The sequence below is a fragment of the Camelus bactrianus genome, chromosome 6, assembly GCF_048773025.1.
Source record: "Camelus bactrianus isolate YW-2024 breed Bactrian camel chromosome 6, ASM4877302v1, whole genome shotgun sequence".
Taxonomy (NCBI): domain Eukaryota; kingdom Metazoa; phylum Chordata; class Mammalia; order Artiodactyla; family Camelidae; genus Camelus; species Camelus bactrianus.
The window spans coordinates 41,109,560-41,129,795 of record NC_133544.1 but is presented as its reverse complement, the minus strand read 5'-3'; the positions used below and the strand labels follow the sequence as shown (position 1 = coordinate 41,129,795).

Below are 20,236 nucleotides of genomic sequence, written 5' to 3'. Positions count from 1 at the left end.
CCTGAATGTCTTGTTCAGGTAGTGCCAAGTCCTGCCCTCCACACAAATACACTCACTAGTCATTTATATCTTTGTGCTGTTTTAGTAGGTCACTGAAAAATAGTCTAAAGCAGACCTGATCTGGAATGGAGCTCTCAGAGAATCTCTGTCACTGTTCGAAAACAGTAAAGTCAGAATTCCAATGCAGCCCACGGCTGCTTTCCAGGCTGGGCTAGTGGGAGATAAGGTAGTTAAAAAGGCTAAGAGATATAAGTCTCCAATACTTTTTTAGAGCCAGGCATCTCTATTCCTATAGTTCTGCTTTATTAGAGGCAGAAACTGATGAAGAAAGAGTGTCTTCTGCTAGCTTGAACTCCACTACTTTCCCATGATGCCCTGTACCTCATGAAGGATTATTAAGTATTTAGGTTATTAACCCTCGAATGAAACAGACCTAAGAGATGGCTACAGCTATGCCAAGTTAATAAATATCATGTAATTTAGGTACTTGCAGGAAAAGCCCTAATTTTTCTACCTTCTTATTGGGAGCAACATTTTCTCTTCAATATATCATGAAAACCACTTTCTAAAGCATCTGAAACTGCAAGTCCTTTAGAATTTTAATAATGCAAGTAGGCTTTATAAGTACACCAAAAGGCGGAAGGGTAGGGGTGGGGGAAGCTGTGGTTAATAATTAGTGACTGCTTCTGGAAACTATACATTCACATAAAATATTTGGTCAATTAAATACCTTTATTACTTTAGTCAATTAATAGAAATGACATATTCCCTAGTGTACAATGCATACATCATTGCCATCAGAGCTGCTATGAAACTATTCTAAACTCATCAAATACCTCTAACTATATTCCTAATGCCTTCCCATAGCTATTTCTAAATGCTTTGGCCACTTCCCTACTATTATTCTTGACAAACATTTCATCTGTCTTGAGGTACAGGCCAATAACAAATCCTGGGTACGCAACAATTTTGCACTGATCAGTCTTAACCTTCATGTGAGTTTCCACAAATAAGGTATCCTGTTTTCTGACATCTACACAGAAACAGTTAACACCTAGTACTTTGTGCCAACCGCTGTTCTACACATGTTATATATAATAATTCTCAAAACAAGACTATGAGGTGGATACAAGGAGCTTAGTTAAAACACAGGGAGCAAGAGAGTTCACTTAGCCATTACTCAGCAATGATCAGTTTTTATCTAAAATGTCCACATGTGGTCAGAAAACTATCTGAACAGTCAATAAAACAAATACATGTTTCCTATAATTAAAACCTTTTTCATATGTAATAATACTGACTTCCTATCAATGGAAAACAAAACTTCTGTTCCCCTTCTGATTCATGTACCCCAAACTGGTTCAAATTTTATCTGCTAGTACGAGTTCAAAAGGAAGAGTAAATATAAATTTAAATGAACACCTTTCTTTTAGACTAGGCATAGCTAAATTGTTGGCTTCAATATCCAGATAAAGTGGGCTCAGTTAGGTCACAAAAGTCACAATGGCCACTGGAATCCTACCACCATTCTACGAGGAACTCGTTGGACTTTGTTTTTTTTTTTTTTTTACCTTTCATCACCACTATTCAGAAAGCTTCCAGAAAGTTTAAAAAAGAAAAGTAAAATGGTCAAAAGCTGCAGAGTTTGTTAAGATTCCTTCCATTTGAAGAAAGGCTAAAGAGACCATACTAGGACTGAACCCTCTTGAGAAGGTGTGAAAACTTACATAATACACAGAGACCTAAAGCACCAATTAGAGCAAACTTACATGGGATTTTGTGAGAAGTGGTAAATTATGGGCAAAAACCACTATTGTATTTTCAGTGTAGTTCATATGAGGGCTTGGGACACCCACAAGATTGTATCTTGCGGGAAACTATTTAGAAAATGCTAAAATGGAGTCCAAATAGGTGTTGTTGTTATGCTAGTTAAAAAATATTAATGTATAAGCTATAATTGGTCTATTGGCAATTGGTCTATTGGCAATCTGTTTTAGGAAAGAAGATTTGAGAAGACTAAGTTCATGGTCCTCTCGGGTTAACTTTTTAGGCCCTGTTTCTCACTTGATTTATGACACTAACATTCTAATGACATTCTCCAACTGTCCAGTTCAACCTTTGTGTTGTCGCTAATCACTGAAGTAATAGAGAATGAACCTTCAGTTGTTTGGTTCCCTGATCCTTACAGGATAAAGTCCAACCTGCTTAGCACTGCATATCTACCCTTGGTCCTTTTCTAGCTATTCTCCCAAATGCACCATTCACAGGTACGTGCTCTGCTCCCTTCATGATCTCCTGTCCCTGATCAAACACCTCTATCTCTGTGGTAGTCAAATCTCTAACCTAAGCTGTTGTGTCTTGACCCCTGCAGGTGCAGTCCTAATTTCCTCAAAAATGCCACGCAGTTTCGTATTTTTGTGTACTTGCATAGATCACCTCATGTGGCTGGAATGCCCTTCTCCCCACCTCTCCATTTCTTCTGTCTGATTAAATTCGTCCTTTAGGACTCAGTCCCATATTATCTGGGAAGCCTTCCTGACACTTTTCACCCTTGGGTAGATCAGATGCTCTCTGAACATTGCACTGTATTCTCCCGAAAGACTCTGAACTGCTTTACCACTTTCTAGCTGAGTGACCTTGGACAAGTTCATTACCTTTGCTTAGCCCGTTCTTCATATATACAACATCAGCATTCATTTGACATCACAATGAAATAATGAATGTAAAAAATCACTCTGTTGACAGTAAAGCACTACGCAAACTAACAATTTCATCATAAACCACAAGAACACACAGTATCCCAGGTGAATAAGCTTCAGTTGATCTAAGTGTAAGATTCACCTCTTGGTTTCCAGTTCCCTCTCCAAGGATGCCCTGGATTTTATTCAACTTTCTGACTCCACTAAGTCCTTCTGCTCCTATCTTCAAAGGAAAAAAAAAATCTATCGTGATGTCTAGGTCATTTGAAGAAAAGACTAAGTGGGAAGCTCCTGAAGGGTGAGGACTGTCCTTTTTTCCACTCTTCCCACTGCCTTCGCAAGAGGACTGGGTTATGCACAAATACTGGTAGAAATCACAGATGAATGAATGAGTGAATACAGCAAATCTTGTCCTTAGTGAGCATATAGTAATCAAAAGGAGTGATGTGACAGATCCCACATGGATTTGGCCTTGTGAAAATGGTAACAAATGCCTTCAACTTCATCTTAATGTGTAGTGAGAAATTAAATTTCCTGCTATGCTTATTTTATTTGGTGATTTGATACATGTTGTAATTGCTCTCTGAGTCACTCACGCTTAACATATGTTTTAACATTATTGGAATCACTAATGCAATTCAATACTTATTTTTAAAATATTTTCTGCACTAGGCCCTAAGAGAATACAAAGATAAAGGTGACAGACTTTGCCCATAAGACATTCAACATACAGAAAGGAAGCTAAGTCATCAATACATATAATCAATACAAAGCAGAATGTTATAAGATGTAGGGAAGCCCTAGGGCTAGTGACAGTCAACAAAGACATCTGAGTCAGGGCACTGGGCCCATAAAGAATATAACTATAAATTACAAATTACTAGGGGCCAATAGCTTCTGTTACTATAGAATATGTAACATATATTTCATATATAACATTTGCTACATGCAATGGCAGATTTCTGACGGCCTTCATCCTTAATCTAATTACAAACCTGATTGTGTTGTTCTCTAATGAATAAGGACTTACTGTTAACACGTGTATTACACATGTAGGCCAAGCACACATCCAACCCCTGAGGTATATTGCTTCATTTAATCTCCACCTAAGAAGTAGGTTCAATTATCCCTATTTTAGAGAAGACGAAAACAAGGCATAAGCCTTGAAACTTTTCAAGGTTAAGAGGCAAGAATAAAAATACGTAAACAAGGACCTCAGAGAGAAAAAACGAGTATTCCACAAAAAGGGTGAGCAGATCCACTTGCCAGAACTGCTTCGAGCAGTGCTTTCCAGCTCTCCTGGACCCGGTGGGTACAACTCACCTCCTTTCCTTTCCCGCCAGGGATTAATTTTCTTTTCCCGAGTCCGTAAGTGAACTGTTGAATCTCGTGCAGATCCTCTCAAACACTCCCAACCCAGAGGACAGGCTGCTATTTAAATCACAGGCAATTCAGGGTAAATGAGACCGAATCAGATCCCCGGGTGAACAAAGCTCAGGTAGGATAACGAAATTAAACAGTTCGGGCTGGCCATCCGTTCCTGGATCACATCCAGAGGATGGCAGCAGCACCCGGCTTACCCAGGAGGCGCTACCCGGGCAGTATCCTCTCCTTCTGACCCCAGTCGCCTGGGGTTTTGCCATCTGCTCGTTTTACCCTTCACCTGCCGGCGCTGCCTGCACTGTCTCCATCCCTCTCCCACCAAACGCCAGGCCTCACGCGCCTCGCTTTTCCCTGGTCCAGTTCCAAATCCACCCGGGTGCGTGTCGCCCCTGCAGAGGCAGCCCGTCCCACTCCCTCTCCCGGCCGGCTACTCACGGTTCCAGTACACCGGGTAGCATTCTCCTTGGTTCACATCCACCTCGTAGAGGCCGCCCCGCACACACACCCGCTCGACGTTCACCAGCTCCTCCATCTCGCGCCCGTGCCCCGCAATGCGCGGGCAGAAGCCGCAGACGCGGTCCTCGTCGTCGTCCTCCCCGGAGCTGGAGGCCGGGCCGCACACATGGTCGCCGTCCGGGTCCTGGGCCTTGGCCCGGGCACCCGTGGCCTGCAGCAGCGTCCGGAAGGCGAGCTCGATGCGGAGCGAGTCGTAGCCGATGAAGGGCTTCCAGGTCTTCTTGTCTTCCTTGTAGAACCAGCGCACCTCCTCCGGGCCCAGCTCCGTCACCACCTCGTAACGGTGCCGGGCGGCCGTGCCGCCAGGCCGAATGCGCTTCCTCTCCCCGGGCCCCACTCCGGCTGCGCCGCCGCCCCCCGAGTTCGACGGGACCAGCGGCGGCTGCTGCGGCGGGTGCAGCGACAAGGAGCTGCCGCCGCCACCACTCTCGCCCTCGCTGTAGTAGCGCAGCGAGGAGCCCGACTCGGCGGAGCTGAAGTCATAGTTCTCGTCACTGAGGCAGGGGTCCAACGCCAGGTGTTGGTTGTGGTCCTCCGCGCCCGGCGCCAGGTGCAGCCTGGGTTCCCCGCGCAGCAGGGCAAGGGGCACCTCATCGTCGCCCGGGTCCCCAGCCGGCAGGTGGTCGAAGCAGCGGACGCTACCGCCGAACGCCGGCTCCGCATCCGAGCCCAGCTCCCAGGCGGCGCCGTCTCCGCCCCGGCCGTTACGCTCGGGGCTCCGCGGAGACCCGTAGCCCGGGTAATTCATGCTGTGGAGACGCCGCCGGCTGCCCGGCCCGGCGCCGAGCCGTGGCCCCTGGCGCTTCCGCCACACATTCAACGCCGCCGCCCTCTCCTCGGGGAGTTTTAATCTTTCAAATCCCAACCGGGGCTGCGGCGGTAGCGGCAGCGGCTCCGCCCCCCCGAGGCCCGCGGCCGCCGCAGCCGCGTTCCGCCGGCCGCCTCATTGTCACGCAGCCCGACGTAGGCGGCGCTGGCCCCGGGCCCCGCCCTGCTTGCAGCGTGCGCCCTCCCGGAAGCCCCTTCTCGGCCGGCGCCGCGCGGGAGCTCCTCCTCTCGCCCCTCCCGCCGCCGCAGCCGGGTCAGCTCAGGATTCCGCAATTCCCTTCGCCTCCCCTCCTTACCTGCTGCGCCGCCTCAGCCCCCGCCCTTCTGGGGGTCAGAGCCCAGATTTGGAAAAGCTTTACCAGACTCATCCTTACAATCTGAGTCATGACCCCAAAAGTTTAAGTTGCCCGTCGAGATGACCCCCGGAAATTGGATTCTCCTGACTGATTTTGTGACCTTAGGCCCTCCTGCGACCCCAGCTGAACCTTATCAATCATCTGGTTCTGGTCCCTCCAGAATTGTCAGCCCACGAGAGGGCACTCCACCCCGATGCCCACTAATTCCTAACGTCGGAATCACCACTCCTACTCAAACCCAAGTGTAAACCTCCCTTCATATGCAACCTCATATTATTGCTTGTCTTTCAACACCTACTTTGTTTTCTCAGCCTTATTGAAGGCCCTTGTTGGAGGCCAAGTCTGTATGTCTCAACCTCTCCCACACAGTGGATGCACAATCGGTACAGATTATAATGTCAAATCCAGCCGGTTGTTATAGAGATTACTAGATTGGAAGCCAGAAAACGAGGCTCTAGACTTAGTTCTGAGAACCAACTGCAGGCAGGTCACTTAATCTCGATCTTTTTGGTTTCCTCATCTGTAAAAATTAAGTGATCATTGGACTAGATGACCTCTTAAAGTCTCTTCCAGCAATGGAATTCTGTGACCGTCAAGATTTCTTCCTGTACTCTAAGCATCTCTGATTCTTTAGCTCATTTTCTGGGATCAGATTAAACGCTGAGGCTCCCCTATGTGGTTCTTTTATGTTAGAAAAAAGTTTTATAAGCCAGTCACCCTATGTTGAGAATCCAGAGAATAACAATTTCCAATGTCAGTGTTCTCAATTCAAGATCAGAAAATATTCACTATTTCTTTTTCTTCCATTTGTGGTGGAATCAGACTGATAAGAGTAGCTTTTCTTGCCCCTGGGATCTAACCTGTCAGAGATTAAGCCACTATTTAAAGCAGACCCTTCTCTAGCTTGTACAGTGTATTTGTTTGCATTTGAAAAAAAGCATTGCTTCATGTGGGCAGATACAAAGCACTATTGGGGTTCATAGCTTGATAAGCATAGGCTAGATTTCTGCCCCAATTTGTGCCCACAGCTGGATAATCTTGTGCAGTGAACAACCTGCCCAACTGAACACTGCAGCCCTGACTCAAAGCATCTAAGATCAGAGCCCTCGTTTCCATTTACACTGCTTTCTGAGTACCTGCATATCAATTTCTTCTCCAGTCTTTCTATCGATGATTTGCAGAATATGAAATTGGGTATGAGCTTTGGTCTACTTACTACCCATGACAGTGGTTTGATGGTCACCTATGTACCAGGCATCTCTGTGCTAGCTTCCAATACAAAAGAGAATGGTTCTTGAAGGACCTTACTGCCTAGTGGGGGATACAGACAAGTAAAAAAATACATTCCAGTACAGTGTGAAAAATACTATAAATGGAATTTAATATAAGGAATATCACAACATCTAAAATATCTCTAACCTTTTAGGCTTCTTGATGGAATAAGAACTGCCTGTATAGCTGTCTGGTCAGATTACTTTAGCCAGGTTCTCTCTCTCAAGGACAGTACAATTCCCACTAATGAGTATTATCCTCTGTTAAAAAAAAAAAAAAATTACTCTCTTCCCTGTATTGAACGAATGCTTCTATTGCTTAAATGTTGTGCTTATTAGGTTATATTGAGAAGATTATCCTTTTGTGAACTGTATGTGTTAATTTCATTATTATTCCTTAGCTATATCAAGGCAAAAGTCACAAAGCTTCTCTCTTCAACTTTCTTTTCTGCTTTAAGAAGTCATCCTTTATCTGATTCTCCTACTTTTGCTTTCTAGAGCATCTTTTCAGATCATATGATCCTGACAAGAGGGGCAAGGGTTCCAGGCCCCATTTGTTGAAACAGGTATCAGGTGGCTCCTCACCACTCTGCGTTACTAGTGTATGCAATTAACACAGCAGAATCTGAACCTCCATGGTTGTATGTAAAGCATTCTACTTCATTTTAATAATTCCCTAAGACCAAGCCTCCTTCACATAAGCCAAATAAGTATGATTGCTCCAAGCTTTTGGAACTTGTGGACCTATGCTGCTGCAGTAACCAGGTGAATGTGAAGCCAAGCCTGAGAAAGTTCTCATACATATAGGACAGAAAAAGAGGCAAAGCCAGCTGGTTTTTAATATGAGACTGAAGCAGCTCACATGAACATCCTGCCACCCTCCCTTCACCACTGGCCATGTGGCAGGGGTATATCTCTAGCAATAAAGGCCATCATCCCCTCATCACCTCTCAAAAGTTACATGGTACAATTTTGTGTCACCGTTCCCTTTTCTTGTCTTTTGAAGGTTGTCCTTGTTGTCCATGTTAACCAATTTTGACCTGTGTAAAAATATTAGGAGTAGCCTATGCCATATAATTTATTCTGAGCCAATAACCCACACCTGTACTTGAAATGGCTTTGTCCAAAGTATATGATGGAATATTTAGAATGAAGAAGGAGGGAAGTATAACCATACTCCTAATCCGCTGTACTTCTTGTTTGATAAGCCATCTGCTACATTTTAAATTTTATTTTATTTTTTATTTTTAGGATTACTATTTATTCGGTTTCTTAAAATGAGAGTGTCTTAGTCCATTCAGGCTGCTACAACAAAATACAATAAGCTAGGTGGCTTATAAACAACATTAATTTCTTACAGTTCAGGAGGCTAGAAAGTTCAAGAACATGGTGCTGGCAGATACGGTGTCTGGCGAGAGCTTCGTGGTTCGTAGATGGTCATCTTTTTACTAGGTCTTCACATATTGGACAGGGCTAAGGAGCGCTGTGAGGCCTCATTTATGAGGGCCCTCATGACCTAGTCACCTGCAAAGGTCCCACCTCCTAATGCCATTACCTTGGGAATAGGATTTCAACATATGAATTTTGGGGAGACACAAACATTCAGACCATACAGAGAGTATCTTCTTTGGTGCACAAGGGATAGAATGATAACATACCCTGAAGCAGGAAACATTCATTGAGCCTGTATAAGGTGTCTACTAAGTTTTGGGCACTATGCTACATCCTACAGTGAAGCATTCATCAGTCTAGAGGTATCTTTAGACAAACCCAGAATGCCAACTTTTTAGTTCCTGTGAGGAATAGAGTTGTAATGCCAGAATGACCACAGGAGTCATTCTTTCTCTAAGGACAGATCAATAGAGGAAGTCAAGTTACAATCAAAAGGCAGCGAGGTAAGCAGAAATAACAGGCATACATAATGAACAAAGTCATTCATCCTTCTGTTTTTTCATTCAACAAATATTTATCGTCTAGTACTGTTTTACTGATGATTTATTGTTTTTATGTTTAACTGGAGTCACACTTAAGGTGTAGAATTATCAACTGCATTTATAAAGATTTGTAAAAAGTCTGCCCATAAAACTGTGCTTACCAAAACCTCATAAATTTTTTTTTATATTCCTGCTGGAATTAAATGTCAACTGTATTGAAGGTCTATATTCAAATGAAAGAAAATGTAGATCAATACAATATTGATGTGTCCTCTGTGGAGGCAGCCACAAAATCCCCATCAGCTTCTTTACACCAGAAAGAGCAGATTTGGCTTAGAAAAATAAGTTGGATTGTAACTAGGCTGCTGTGAGGTCCACATTATGCATCCATCATAGATGCAGTTGATGACTTTGGTGCTCCAGGATGGATGCTTTCCTATCTCACCCTGGAGCTAAACTGAAAGCACATATTTATTTATCCACAAAGTATCATATATAACTCATATGGGCCTTCAATACAAAGTAATTGATCAGCATAGTATAAAACTGAGAAAGACTTGAAACCGGCATCTTATATGTGTGTAGTTATTCTGGCTTCCATATAAAAAGTACAAAAGGAGAGAAGAAAGAAGACGTTTCAACAGGGATTTCCATTAGAGCAACACTGGGTAATTCGCTGAGTTTTTAAAGGACTGAATGGCAAATCGATTCACTGTTTTTGCAACTGCTGCTTAAGAGACTGTGTTTCTCCTTGCACAATGTGTCAGCACTTCAAATGCAAGGCTGTAGTTTGAGCAATATATGACTCTAGACTCACAAGCCCACAGACCTCTTTCACAGCTTTCCCACTGGCTTTTTTAACTATACTAAATGCCAAATTACAATGGGCTGGTAGGAATGCAAACTTCTTCAGAAATGTAATCTTCTTCAAGATTCAAGAACCTGTACTTTAAATACAGAAATGAGTAACCATGGCCTTGAATTTACTTTCTTTCTTGCTTGCTTGCTTGCTTGCTTTCTTGCTTTCTTTCTTCCTTCCTTCCTACCTTTCTTTTATTTATTTATTTATTTATTTATTTATTTTTAAACTATTTTTTTTGTTATAGTCATTTTACAATGTTGTGTCAAATTCCAGTGTAGAGCACAATTTTTCAGTTATACATGAATATACATACATTCATTGTCACATTCTCTTTCGCTGTGAGCCACCACAAGATCCTTTATATATTTCCCTGTACTTCACAGTACAATCTTGTTTATCTATTCTACATTTTGAAATCCCAGTCCCTTCCCAACCCCTGTCCCCCTGGCAACCACAAGTTTGTATACCATGTCTATGAGTCTGTTTCTGTTTTGTATTTATGTTCTTTTTTTTTTAGATTCTGCATATGAGCGATCTCATATGGTATTTTTCTTTCTCTTTCTGGCTTACTTCACTTAGAATGACATTCTCCAGGAACATCAGTTTTTATGGCTGAATAGTATTCCATTGTATAAATATACCACCTCTTCTTTATCCACTCATCTGTTGATGGACATTTAGGCTGCTTCCATGTCTTGGCTATTGTAAATAGTGCTGCCATGAATATTGGGGTGCAGGTGTCTTTTTGAAGTAGGGTTCCTTCTGGATATATGCCCAGGAGCAGGATTCCTGGGTCATATGGTAAGTCTATTCCTAGTCTTTTAAGGAATCTCCATACTGTTTCCCACAGTGGCTGCACCAAACTGCATTCCCATCAGCAGTGTAGGAGGGTTCTCTTTTCTCCACAGCCTCTCCAGCATTTGTCATTTGTGGACTTTTGATTGATGGCCAGTCTGACTTGGTGTGAGGTGATACCTCATTGTAGTTTTGATTTGCATTTCTCTGATAATTAGTGATATTGAGCATTTTCTCATGTGCCTATTGATCATTTGTATTTCTTCCTTGGAGAATTGCTTGTTTAGGCCTTCTGCCCATTTTTGGATTGGGTTGTTTGTTTCTTCATTTCTTATGTTTAGAACTTCAGCTTCAGAATGATTCTTAATCATCAGTGAGGGAGCACAACAGTCCTTCTTCTGATTATTTGTAGGACCATGCTTCTCAAGTTAGGGATTATAAACCTTGATCCCTCGTGTAACTGTACTTCCAGGTTAGAAACTGTAATCCACAGGTGCTCTTGAGATAATTTTAACAAAGATATAGAGGGACAGTGTATTAGTTTCCCAGGGCTGCCATATCAAATTTCTACAAACTCTGTGGAATTTGAATAGAAACTTATTCTCTCATAGTTGTGAATGCTAGAAGTTCAAAGTCAAGGTGCCGTCAGGGAAGTTTCCCCCTGAAGGCTCTGAGGGAGACACTTTTCCATCTCTCTCTCCTAGCTTCTGATGGTTGCTGGCAACCCTTGGTTTATAACTGCATCACTCTAATCTCTGCCTCTGTCATCATGTGAACTTCCTCCTTGTGTGCCCTTGTCTTTGTGTGTCCTCTCTTCTTATAAGGACACCAGTCTTTGGATTTAAGCCCTCCCTCTAATCCAGTAAGACCTCATCTTAAGTAATTACATTTGCAAAGACTGTATTTCCAAGAAAGGTCACATTTGAATGTTCCAGGTGGACAAGAATTTGGGGAGACACTATTCGACCCACTATAGACAGTGAATATGAACATGCAAACACATGTTTAAACAACTTTGTTGAACATATATGTAGACAGTGACTAGATGAATTTTTACTTGGAGAACTTGTATATTTAAATGAAAATGCTAAATGTAGAATCATAACTACGGATGCAGGAGTTCAGCATTGCAAATGCCGAAAAGGATATGATACAAAGGAGATTTTGCAATACATTTACTACAGTAAAGGCAGTGATTCATTATAAAACAAAAATGATATATGACAGGGGTAGCTTAGGAAAAGGTGTCTTTTAACTTACTCAACCATTTCCATTATCCACTCATCCAATTATCTGTTCCTCCTCACACCTCTTCAAAAAATTTAAGGTGATTTCTAGAAAAGCATTCAAAACAATGAATATAAATGAAAAAATTGGAGAAAGGGGAGAAATGAGTTTAGAAAAATAAGAAGTCAGGGAATAAAACATATCGGGGAAAGTCTTGTGGATTTGTGAACTAGAGATAGACCATGGTTTGGCTCTAAACTTTCCAGTAGATTATTTATATGATCCAGGGTCTCAATAAAATGAAATGGTGAGTGATATTTTTCTTTATATATAAATAAGGAAATAAAGCATTGTTTAGTAAAAGGAATTACTTATTTTCATCTTTAGAATTTTAAGTGATAAATGTATTATTGTAATACTTTACTATGGATATTCCTTTCTGAAATTTCTCAGATAAGTCACAGATTTTCTACAAAACATTTGGGGGTGGGAGGCAATGGGAGAGAGAGTATCTTTCCTAAAGACTTACGAACAGAGACCTCGTACCCAAAAATACAATTCAAAGTGTGTTATCTCTGTTTTGAAAATAAAATAGTAACAACAAGCAAAACAAAAAACCAACCCATAGTAGGAAATATCTTGGGAGGAAAATAGCAGAATGGTTAAATAATCTGTTGTACATCTATGACTATGGAACATTACGCAAAGAGCAATTAAAGAGAATGTACTGGCACAAGTCATATTACTAAGTGAAGATAACAAGTTACAGAAAAAATGATCTGTGGTTTGATTGCATTTTTACCTTACAAAAGCAAGCAAACCCACACTCTGTGTATATAGACTCACGTTTGTATATATTCATTTACCTACGTATGTGCTTCATTCCATGACCTGTACTGATATTATCATCACTCTCATGTAGTCCCACCAGGGGGTCATCCTCTGTAAATCTTTGTTCAGTTTTGATGGGAAAGGCATTGCAAAGCTCAATCTGCTTTAAAATATTTCCTTAATAGCCTGCCAATGTGAGTCCTTCCTTCCTACCTGGTCTGACATACACCCATAATTTGAGATACTTTCTTGGAGCTACATAATAAAGGTTGGAGCACTGTTTTCAATGTATCCTTAAAATGCGTGCAAGTGGTATGGCCAGGCTTTTCACTAAGTGAAAATGAGGTCATATTGGTTTTAATGTCCAAATTATAACTTGAGCCCCCACTGACTTGACTGCTAGTCAAACATTTCTCAACTATTTCCTATTGTCCCCAGAAGGATGGCTTATATCTGCTCACAATCTGTTCTGTCCACTACAATAATCATCCTTTCCCACCATGTTCTGTTTCTACTGCTCTGGCAACACTGTGTCTATCCACGTGCCCTTACTGGCCTCCAAGGGTCTTGAAGGAACCTCACTGTTGCCTTGCTAATGGTGCCATTCCCTCCTGATGCTGGCAGTGGCTTTGCCAAATTGCTGTCTCCTGACTCTCCCCAAGCCTCCACCATCCAGGTACCAAAGCAGCACCAGGTGAGTTGAGCGGAAGGGGAGATCAGCCTTCTCCCCAGCTCTGAGCCACATCTTTCACCTGGAACTTAGAGCAGTACCACTCTGCCTTGAGTCACAAAGCTTCCCCTTCAACATCTCCCTTCAATTTCCAGTCCCCAGGGCCAAATCTCAACTTCATTCCTCTTCTTTCTCCCTCTCCCCTCCACAGTATAAAAGATAAAGATAAAGCTTGGAGTCAACTAGTACAGAACATTTTGTGATCAGATCGGAACATCGAGCATCTGTGGTCAAGTTAACACACTAAACCCGTGAAGCACCTTAATAGTTTATCTCAAGAACAAAGGAATAGTCTCCTCCAAAGGCAGAGGAAGAAGTCTCCACTTCTGGGTACAAAGGAAACTGCAACTCTAAAACGACAACTTTCTCACTTATACTCACTGCATAGGAAAAACCCAGTTCTCCCCAGCTGCAGTTCTCCCTCGTGGGTCTCCTTTGCCGTCACACAGACCACTTCACTTCTGACACTTCCAGTCACCAAATGTGTGGCGGTTTTCCCCCCACACCAAGCAATTCTCCATGACACTAGCTGGGTGTCCAACAATTTAACTCAATTCTGACAATCTCCACCTGGAGATAGTCAGATCCCACAGGTTAGGGGCTCAGTCGCACAAGATTGCCCCTCCCACCACACTGCAGATGCCAATCACGAGTAGTAGGCTCCCAGGTTACCCAGGCTTTCTGTCTAATTTGGCTGCAAATCAGAGGTTCCCATGACCCCTCCACAGTTTCGATTAATTTGCTCGAGCAGCTTACAGAACTCAGGGAAACACTTACGTTTACCAGTTTATTAAAGGAGATGATAAAGGCTACAGATGAGCAGAGTCAGATGAGGAGATGCATAAGGCAAGGGATGTGGGAAGGGGCCTGAAGCTGCTGTGCCCGCTCTGGGCCCACACTCTCCTGGCACCTCCATGTGCTCACCAACTGGAAGCTCTCCGAACCCCATACTTTCGGAATTTTATGGAAGGTTCATCATGTAGGCATGATCGATCACTAATTCCATTTTCATTTCTTCTCCCTTCTCAAGAGGATGAGAGGCAGGGCTGAAAATTCTAAGCTTCTAATCAGGGCTTGGTCTTTGGGGTAACCAGCTCTCACCCAGGAGCCATCAAGGACCCATCCAGAGTCACCTCATTAGAACAAGACACCCCCATCACCCAGGAAGTTACAAGGGTTTCAGGAGCTCTGTGCCAGGAACTGGGGGCAGAGACCAACACATATTTTGTATTATCTCACACACATCCAGGTTCGGAAAATATTAAGGCCCAGGCCCAGCTAGGGCATCCTGGGCACAAAGGAAGCTCTGCCTTCCAGAAGGAAAAAGATAGCTTTTTTTCCCATTAACCTAATAAATTCCCAATGGTTTATCAGTTTGGTAAAGGCACAAAGTATTAAAACTCTTACGACCAATCAATGTCAGTGTATGAAAGAGCCGGAACCAGAAAACGCTAGGCAGTTCCATATGGATTTGGTAGAAAACAGGAAGGGCAGAGGACGAGAGAGAAAGCTTCCAAAAAAGAGATTCTAGACATGAGTTGTGTGGAAGACAGACTCTGCCTCTATTAATTAAGTGATTAAGTTTTGACTTTCTAAATTCACCCATAAGTTAATATCATCAACAAACAGAAAACGTTGTCATAAAGATGAGTGACATAAGATTACAAATCTTAATAGATAAAGAGTTGAGATTCACAGATTGGAAAAACGAATAAGCCCCAGTCAAAAAACTGGGCAAAAGTTATGAACAGAATATTAGCTAAAGAGGAAAAGAAAACTTAAAAATGTTTAAAATAATCAGATAAAAGATTTATCTGGCACATTAACAGAAACAAAGTAAAATAATAATTGCATGCCACTCTGGGCTAAGCAAAGTTTGTTTGTGCTAGATCACAGCGGCCCCTGAGTACCATGGTCCTGAGGTTAGAATTTATTCTGTAATTCTAGAAACACATTGACAGACTTTTTTTTTAAGCTGGAGAGTAACATCATCTGGGCTCCCTCCCTCTTTTTAAAAGGAAGATAAATTAGTCAATAGGGGTATAGGATAGATTAAAGAATGTGAAATTGCCTCCCACAATTGTAAAGAGGAGGGAACAGTTCCGGAAATGATCTGTGCAGGCATATTGTCGAAAATCTAGCTTTGGAAAAACTCATGAGAAAGGACTGAATTATGCACTGACTTCTCCATCCATTACATTGTCTCTCAGTAGAGCTTGCTGCTTGATAAGTGATGCTAATGTACCATGAGACTCTGTCTAAATGGATATCACACAAGAACACCCAGAACTCATCTTTCAAATTGAACAGAGGTGTCCTTTTAAAGAAAATTTGTCTTTCCACAAAAATCATGAGACATCAACATCAAGAATTAGGGGAGTTCCATTTACAGAAAGTGCTACTTTTTCCTCTCAATGTCCATGACACATGAAGAACAATTTTCTTAGCCTCCTTAAAATTGTTATGCCATCCATTTTTAATGGTCCCGCTTCATTGCAGAGATAGCCTTCCTTAATGAGGCGTCCTTAATGTTTGGCTTTACTCCAAGAACAAAGAGTTTTCTGATACATATTTTTTAAAATACTGCAATCCTCTTAGAAGATGCCTTTTCCCCAAATGAACATAAATATTATTTCCTTCTTTCAAAGAAATAAGTGAACAGCAATTCTGTTTGATTGGCAATCACATTGAGCAAAATCACTTTTTTCCTGCCCAAATTTCTGTTTACTTCCTATGTTTTAACCATGTTTCCCACAGCTCAGCAAGGACATGGTGATGCAATGATGGCTCACTCTTTGCCCAACTGAGACCTGCTGTCGTCCAGTCCATCAGCTGTACTCAAGTGACTACAGAACCAGTTAAGTGGGTTTTTTAAATTATTATTATTTGTCACCATTACATGAAGTCTCTTTCAGAACTTTTGCAGGTAGAGATCTAGGTGTGGAAAAACATAACATCTGGGCTAGCATGAGTTTCTTTTTCTTTTTGTAGGGGATGAGGTAGGCCTTGAGGATCCCAGCTGTCCTTAGCAGGGTCCCTCACAGAAATGGAAGGGAAAGAAGTTGGTACTATTGACAGAGATCTGGGAAAGCGTGTGTGTTTCAAGATGTAGAGTGAATAGCAGCTGATGGGAATGAAGGGGTGGAATATGGGGCAGGAAATTAGGAAACTGGGATTCTAGACGTGGGTCTGCCACCAACTAGACATGTGACCTCTGGCAACCCTTTTAGCCTCATTAGTAATATGAGGAAATTGGGTTAAGGTCATTTCTGGTTATGATCCTCTATGGTTATTTTACCTCCTCCCAAATTCAGCATCAATGACCACATAAGGTTTTTGGCCCTAATGCCAAATTATTCTTTGCCAAATTACTGTCATTATTAGCACCAACCAAGAAAGCAACTAAATGGATATGTCACATTAACCTAGAGGGAACTAAAGCTATTGGAAGAGCAGGATTGCCCTAGGGGTTGGGGAGATAGTGGATATGACTTAGTGACTGCTTACACGATCTTATATATTATCTTTTTTGTCTATGTTTCTCTCATTTTTTCAATTCTTGTGCTTTACAGTGTTCTATATTCCTCTTCCAACTCTGATCCTTTTCTTTCCTTCACATTGTTCAGGCTTCAGTGTTCTTGCAAAGGAATTTCCAGAATTTGGAGTCTGAAAGAAATATCAGCTTGTAACTTTTGCTAACTGAAATACAATCCCGGCCAACTTCATGCATCAGTTCACACTGGGCAAAGCCTCTGGAGCTGAGAGTGGGTGGTGCTGCCCCTGCAGGAGTTCCTGGTCCTGGGGCTCCAGGGAGAGGACCCTTATGCATGTCATCCAGTGCAGGTGCATGTGACTCACATTGCTCGAGGCAGAGGCTCTTGATTTGCTTCTGTTCATGTCCACCTTGTGCCCTGTCTTCCTGTTTCTTAAAAATATTTTTCTCTCTGTTTAAATTGCAACTCTTTCCCTCAGCCCACTGTGGAGAGTACACATTTCAGGCTACATATGCAGTTATGCAAGAACCATACCCTCTTCCTTCTCTAGTCTGCCAGGTGGTCAAAAGTAATCTCAGCGTCTGAGTCCTTGGGTGCTCACTGGTGCCAAGGCATCAGACTAGAGGAGGAGTCAGGAGCATCTGTTTTGTGTTGTCATCATTTGTCCATCCTGGCATCTGCCCAGGTTATCAGCTTTCCTGTCTGATCTTTGATGGATGGTCAGTGGGTCACTCGTGTCCCTTGTCCCAACCTCAAGGCGTCCCCAGGCCTGCTAGCCCTCTCTCAGCTGTATGTTGGGCATTGTTCAGCTTGAGCACCACAGTGGCACATGCAAAACTCTGTGAAGTTGTCTTAGGCCCTCTCGAACATTTCCTCTCAGACGCCAGGTCAAGTGGGCAGAGATGAAGGACCTAGCAGGCTTCCCTAGGCTCCTCCCTGAGACAGTGAATGTAGAAGGACCTAGACCTGGGGCCCAGGGAAGGGCCTAGGGGTACCAGGCACTACTAGGTGGGGGAGTTGGGGGAGGGAGTAGATGGTGGGAGTAAGGGGGAGAGCTTTAGGTTAGTATCTCAAAATATTATCCCACTACACCAATATTAATGAGTCTACATTTAATCCTTGATTTGGGGCACGACAATAATAAGCCTGTAAACTATTGTGCCTTTTTCATTCTAAAGATGTAGCTAAGGTAGGGTATTGTTTTCCAACCTCCAAGTCCACTGCTGTGCATATTCAGTGATTTTGCAAAGGGCTGATGTCACCTGATGCTTCTATTTTCCTTTTCTTCTCTCTTTTTCTGTCTTTTGGGGCTTTCTTTTCTCTGAGTTGCTTCTGTTATCCGATTTCTTCCGTCCCAGGGAGAAAATAAGAGGTTTCATTCATGCTAAAAATCTCTATCCTATGAGAGTATTTAAACTTTAAAAGAGGGTAGTAGAGATAGGTCAATGTTTTATACAAAGGAAAGGATCACTACAAATGGAATTTAAAATACCTGTAGGGGAGAGATTTTTACTTTTTTTCACTGCAGGAATGACCACTCCACAGTTTAGGGTAAAGGAATGGGTACTGTCTCCCCGCTCCCTGAAAGGCTGGGACAGAGCAGGTAAGGGAGGAAAACTCAGATAAAGGAGCAGCCCCCCGAGACAGAACGAACTGATGTGAAGGAGTATCTGCAGGCCTGTTGTGGGTAGAACTGCAGACCTGCTGTCAGAAAGAGCCAATTAGAGACAGGCATGGAAGCCGGCAGGTAGACAGGACCATGAGGACGGATGGAGAAGCATGGGGAGGGGCTGAGGGTTTCTCAGGTGAGGTCTAAAACTCGGAATGGGAAAGGACTTTGCTTTATGTGGTGCTTGGCATTTGCTGTGGGCTCAGATATACTGAGCCAGTCTGGTCCATGGTCAGGACAATATGATGAAGGAAGTGGACTCTTCAGTGTTCTTGGGAAGCGCCTACCATGTAAGTGTGCTGTTTCTTGCTTTTTGAAATACAGTCAGAATTTATTTTCAAAAGTTGGTTTTTGGCATATTCCTTGAGTAACAAGCAAAGTTCTTGACATTATGGTTTTCAGATGGATCTTATTACCCATATTCTCAGCGCAAAAGTTGTAAGAAGTCTGTCTTAGTTGCAGCTTATAAAGGACAGAAATTTATTTCGAACAGCTCTGGAGTTGGAGAAGTCCAAGATCAAGGCGCTGGCAGATTCAATGTCTGGTGAGGGACTGCTTCCTGGTTCACAGACGTCTGTCTTCTTGCGGTGTCCTCACATGGTAGAAGGGGTGAGAGAGCTCTCTGGGGTCTCTTTTATAAGGGCACTAATCCCATTCATAAGGGCTCTACCTTCATGACCGAATCACCTACCAAGGGCCTTACCTCCTAATATGATCACACTGGGGGTTAGGATCTCAACATATGGATTTTAGGGGGACACAGACAGTCAGACCATAACACGGTTTTACCTCTAAGATCTTCCAATGTAATTGGATCCTTTCATTCCACCTTTGGCCCAGCAAAGCGGGCCAGGGTCAGTGCACAAGAAGTCACCTAGAATATTCTCAGGCTCCCACTGTCCTGCCTGACCTGCCTGCACCTGGTTCAGTGTCTCCTTATGAGACTTAGCTCGTCCCAGCACATCTGTACATGCTTAGTCAACCCTCAGCTGATTGGCTGCTTAAGAATCTGGACTTTTGTACCAGTCTCCTGCCTTTCTGATTGCAGGTCTTTGGTCTTGGACAGATTTCAGATATGTATGTCAAGCCCTAGGACCTCTCTTTGGTTTACTGTTGCCCAGACATGAGGACTTTGAATTTCTTAGGATGATAGGGGTCAGGACTGGGACATTTAAGCTATAATTGAATTTCCTCTACTTGTCTTCATTTATTGAAAAAGATACTATACTTGGGATCTAATTATAATCCTATAAAAATTTCTTTTCGACAGCTTGTTTGTAGTCCTTTCATCAGTGATGGCTAAAGGCTGACATAACTTGCTTGGGAGACTCTCCTGAGGTGAAGTGAGAGGTAAGATGAATCAACTTCAGACCAAGGAGGAAATAGATGCACTGAAACAAGTATGTTCACTATTCCTAGCTTTAGATTTTGGAAAAATGACAGGAACACACAGGCCAGTCAAACTCTTAAGAATCCCTGATGGTGTGGTCCTCTCTGAGAAACACTTCAGGACAGAGGTTAATTAGAAAGTTTCACAATCATGCTCCTGTCTTGCGGAGCGCAGCCTTACCTTGCCCAGACTTGCTTATGGAGCAAGCGGTCCGTCGGCATGAGGCCAGAGCCTGAGCCTGGGAGCCAGGC

General features: G+C 42.8%; 1 protein-coding gene across 8 annotated transcripts in view; it reads right to left on the bottom strand.

Moving 5' to 3' along the window:
• The window catches only part of DDHD1 (DDHD domain containing 1), a 70,427-nt gene extending 64,844 nt beyond the window's left edge, over positions 1-5,583 (bottom strand). The window contains exons 1-2 of one of the 8 annotated variants that reach the window (XM_045522032.2): positions 4,518-5,583; positions 4,023-4,130 (exon numbers count right to left, since the gene is read on the bottom strand). In XM_045522032.2, coding sequence (XP_045377988.2) covers positions 4,023-4,130; positions 4,518-5,346 — 937 coding nt within the window. In that variant the 5' untranslated portion in view covers positions 5,347-5,583. The remainder of the gene's footprint in view (positions 1-4,022; positions 4,131-4,517) is intronic. The other 7 variants (XM_074365508.1, XM_074365509.1, XM_074365511.1 and 4 more) reach the window with 7 other exon arrangements.
• Positions 5,584-20,236: the final 14,653 nt, after the last annotated feature.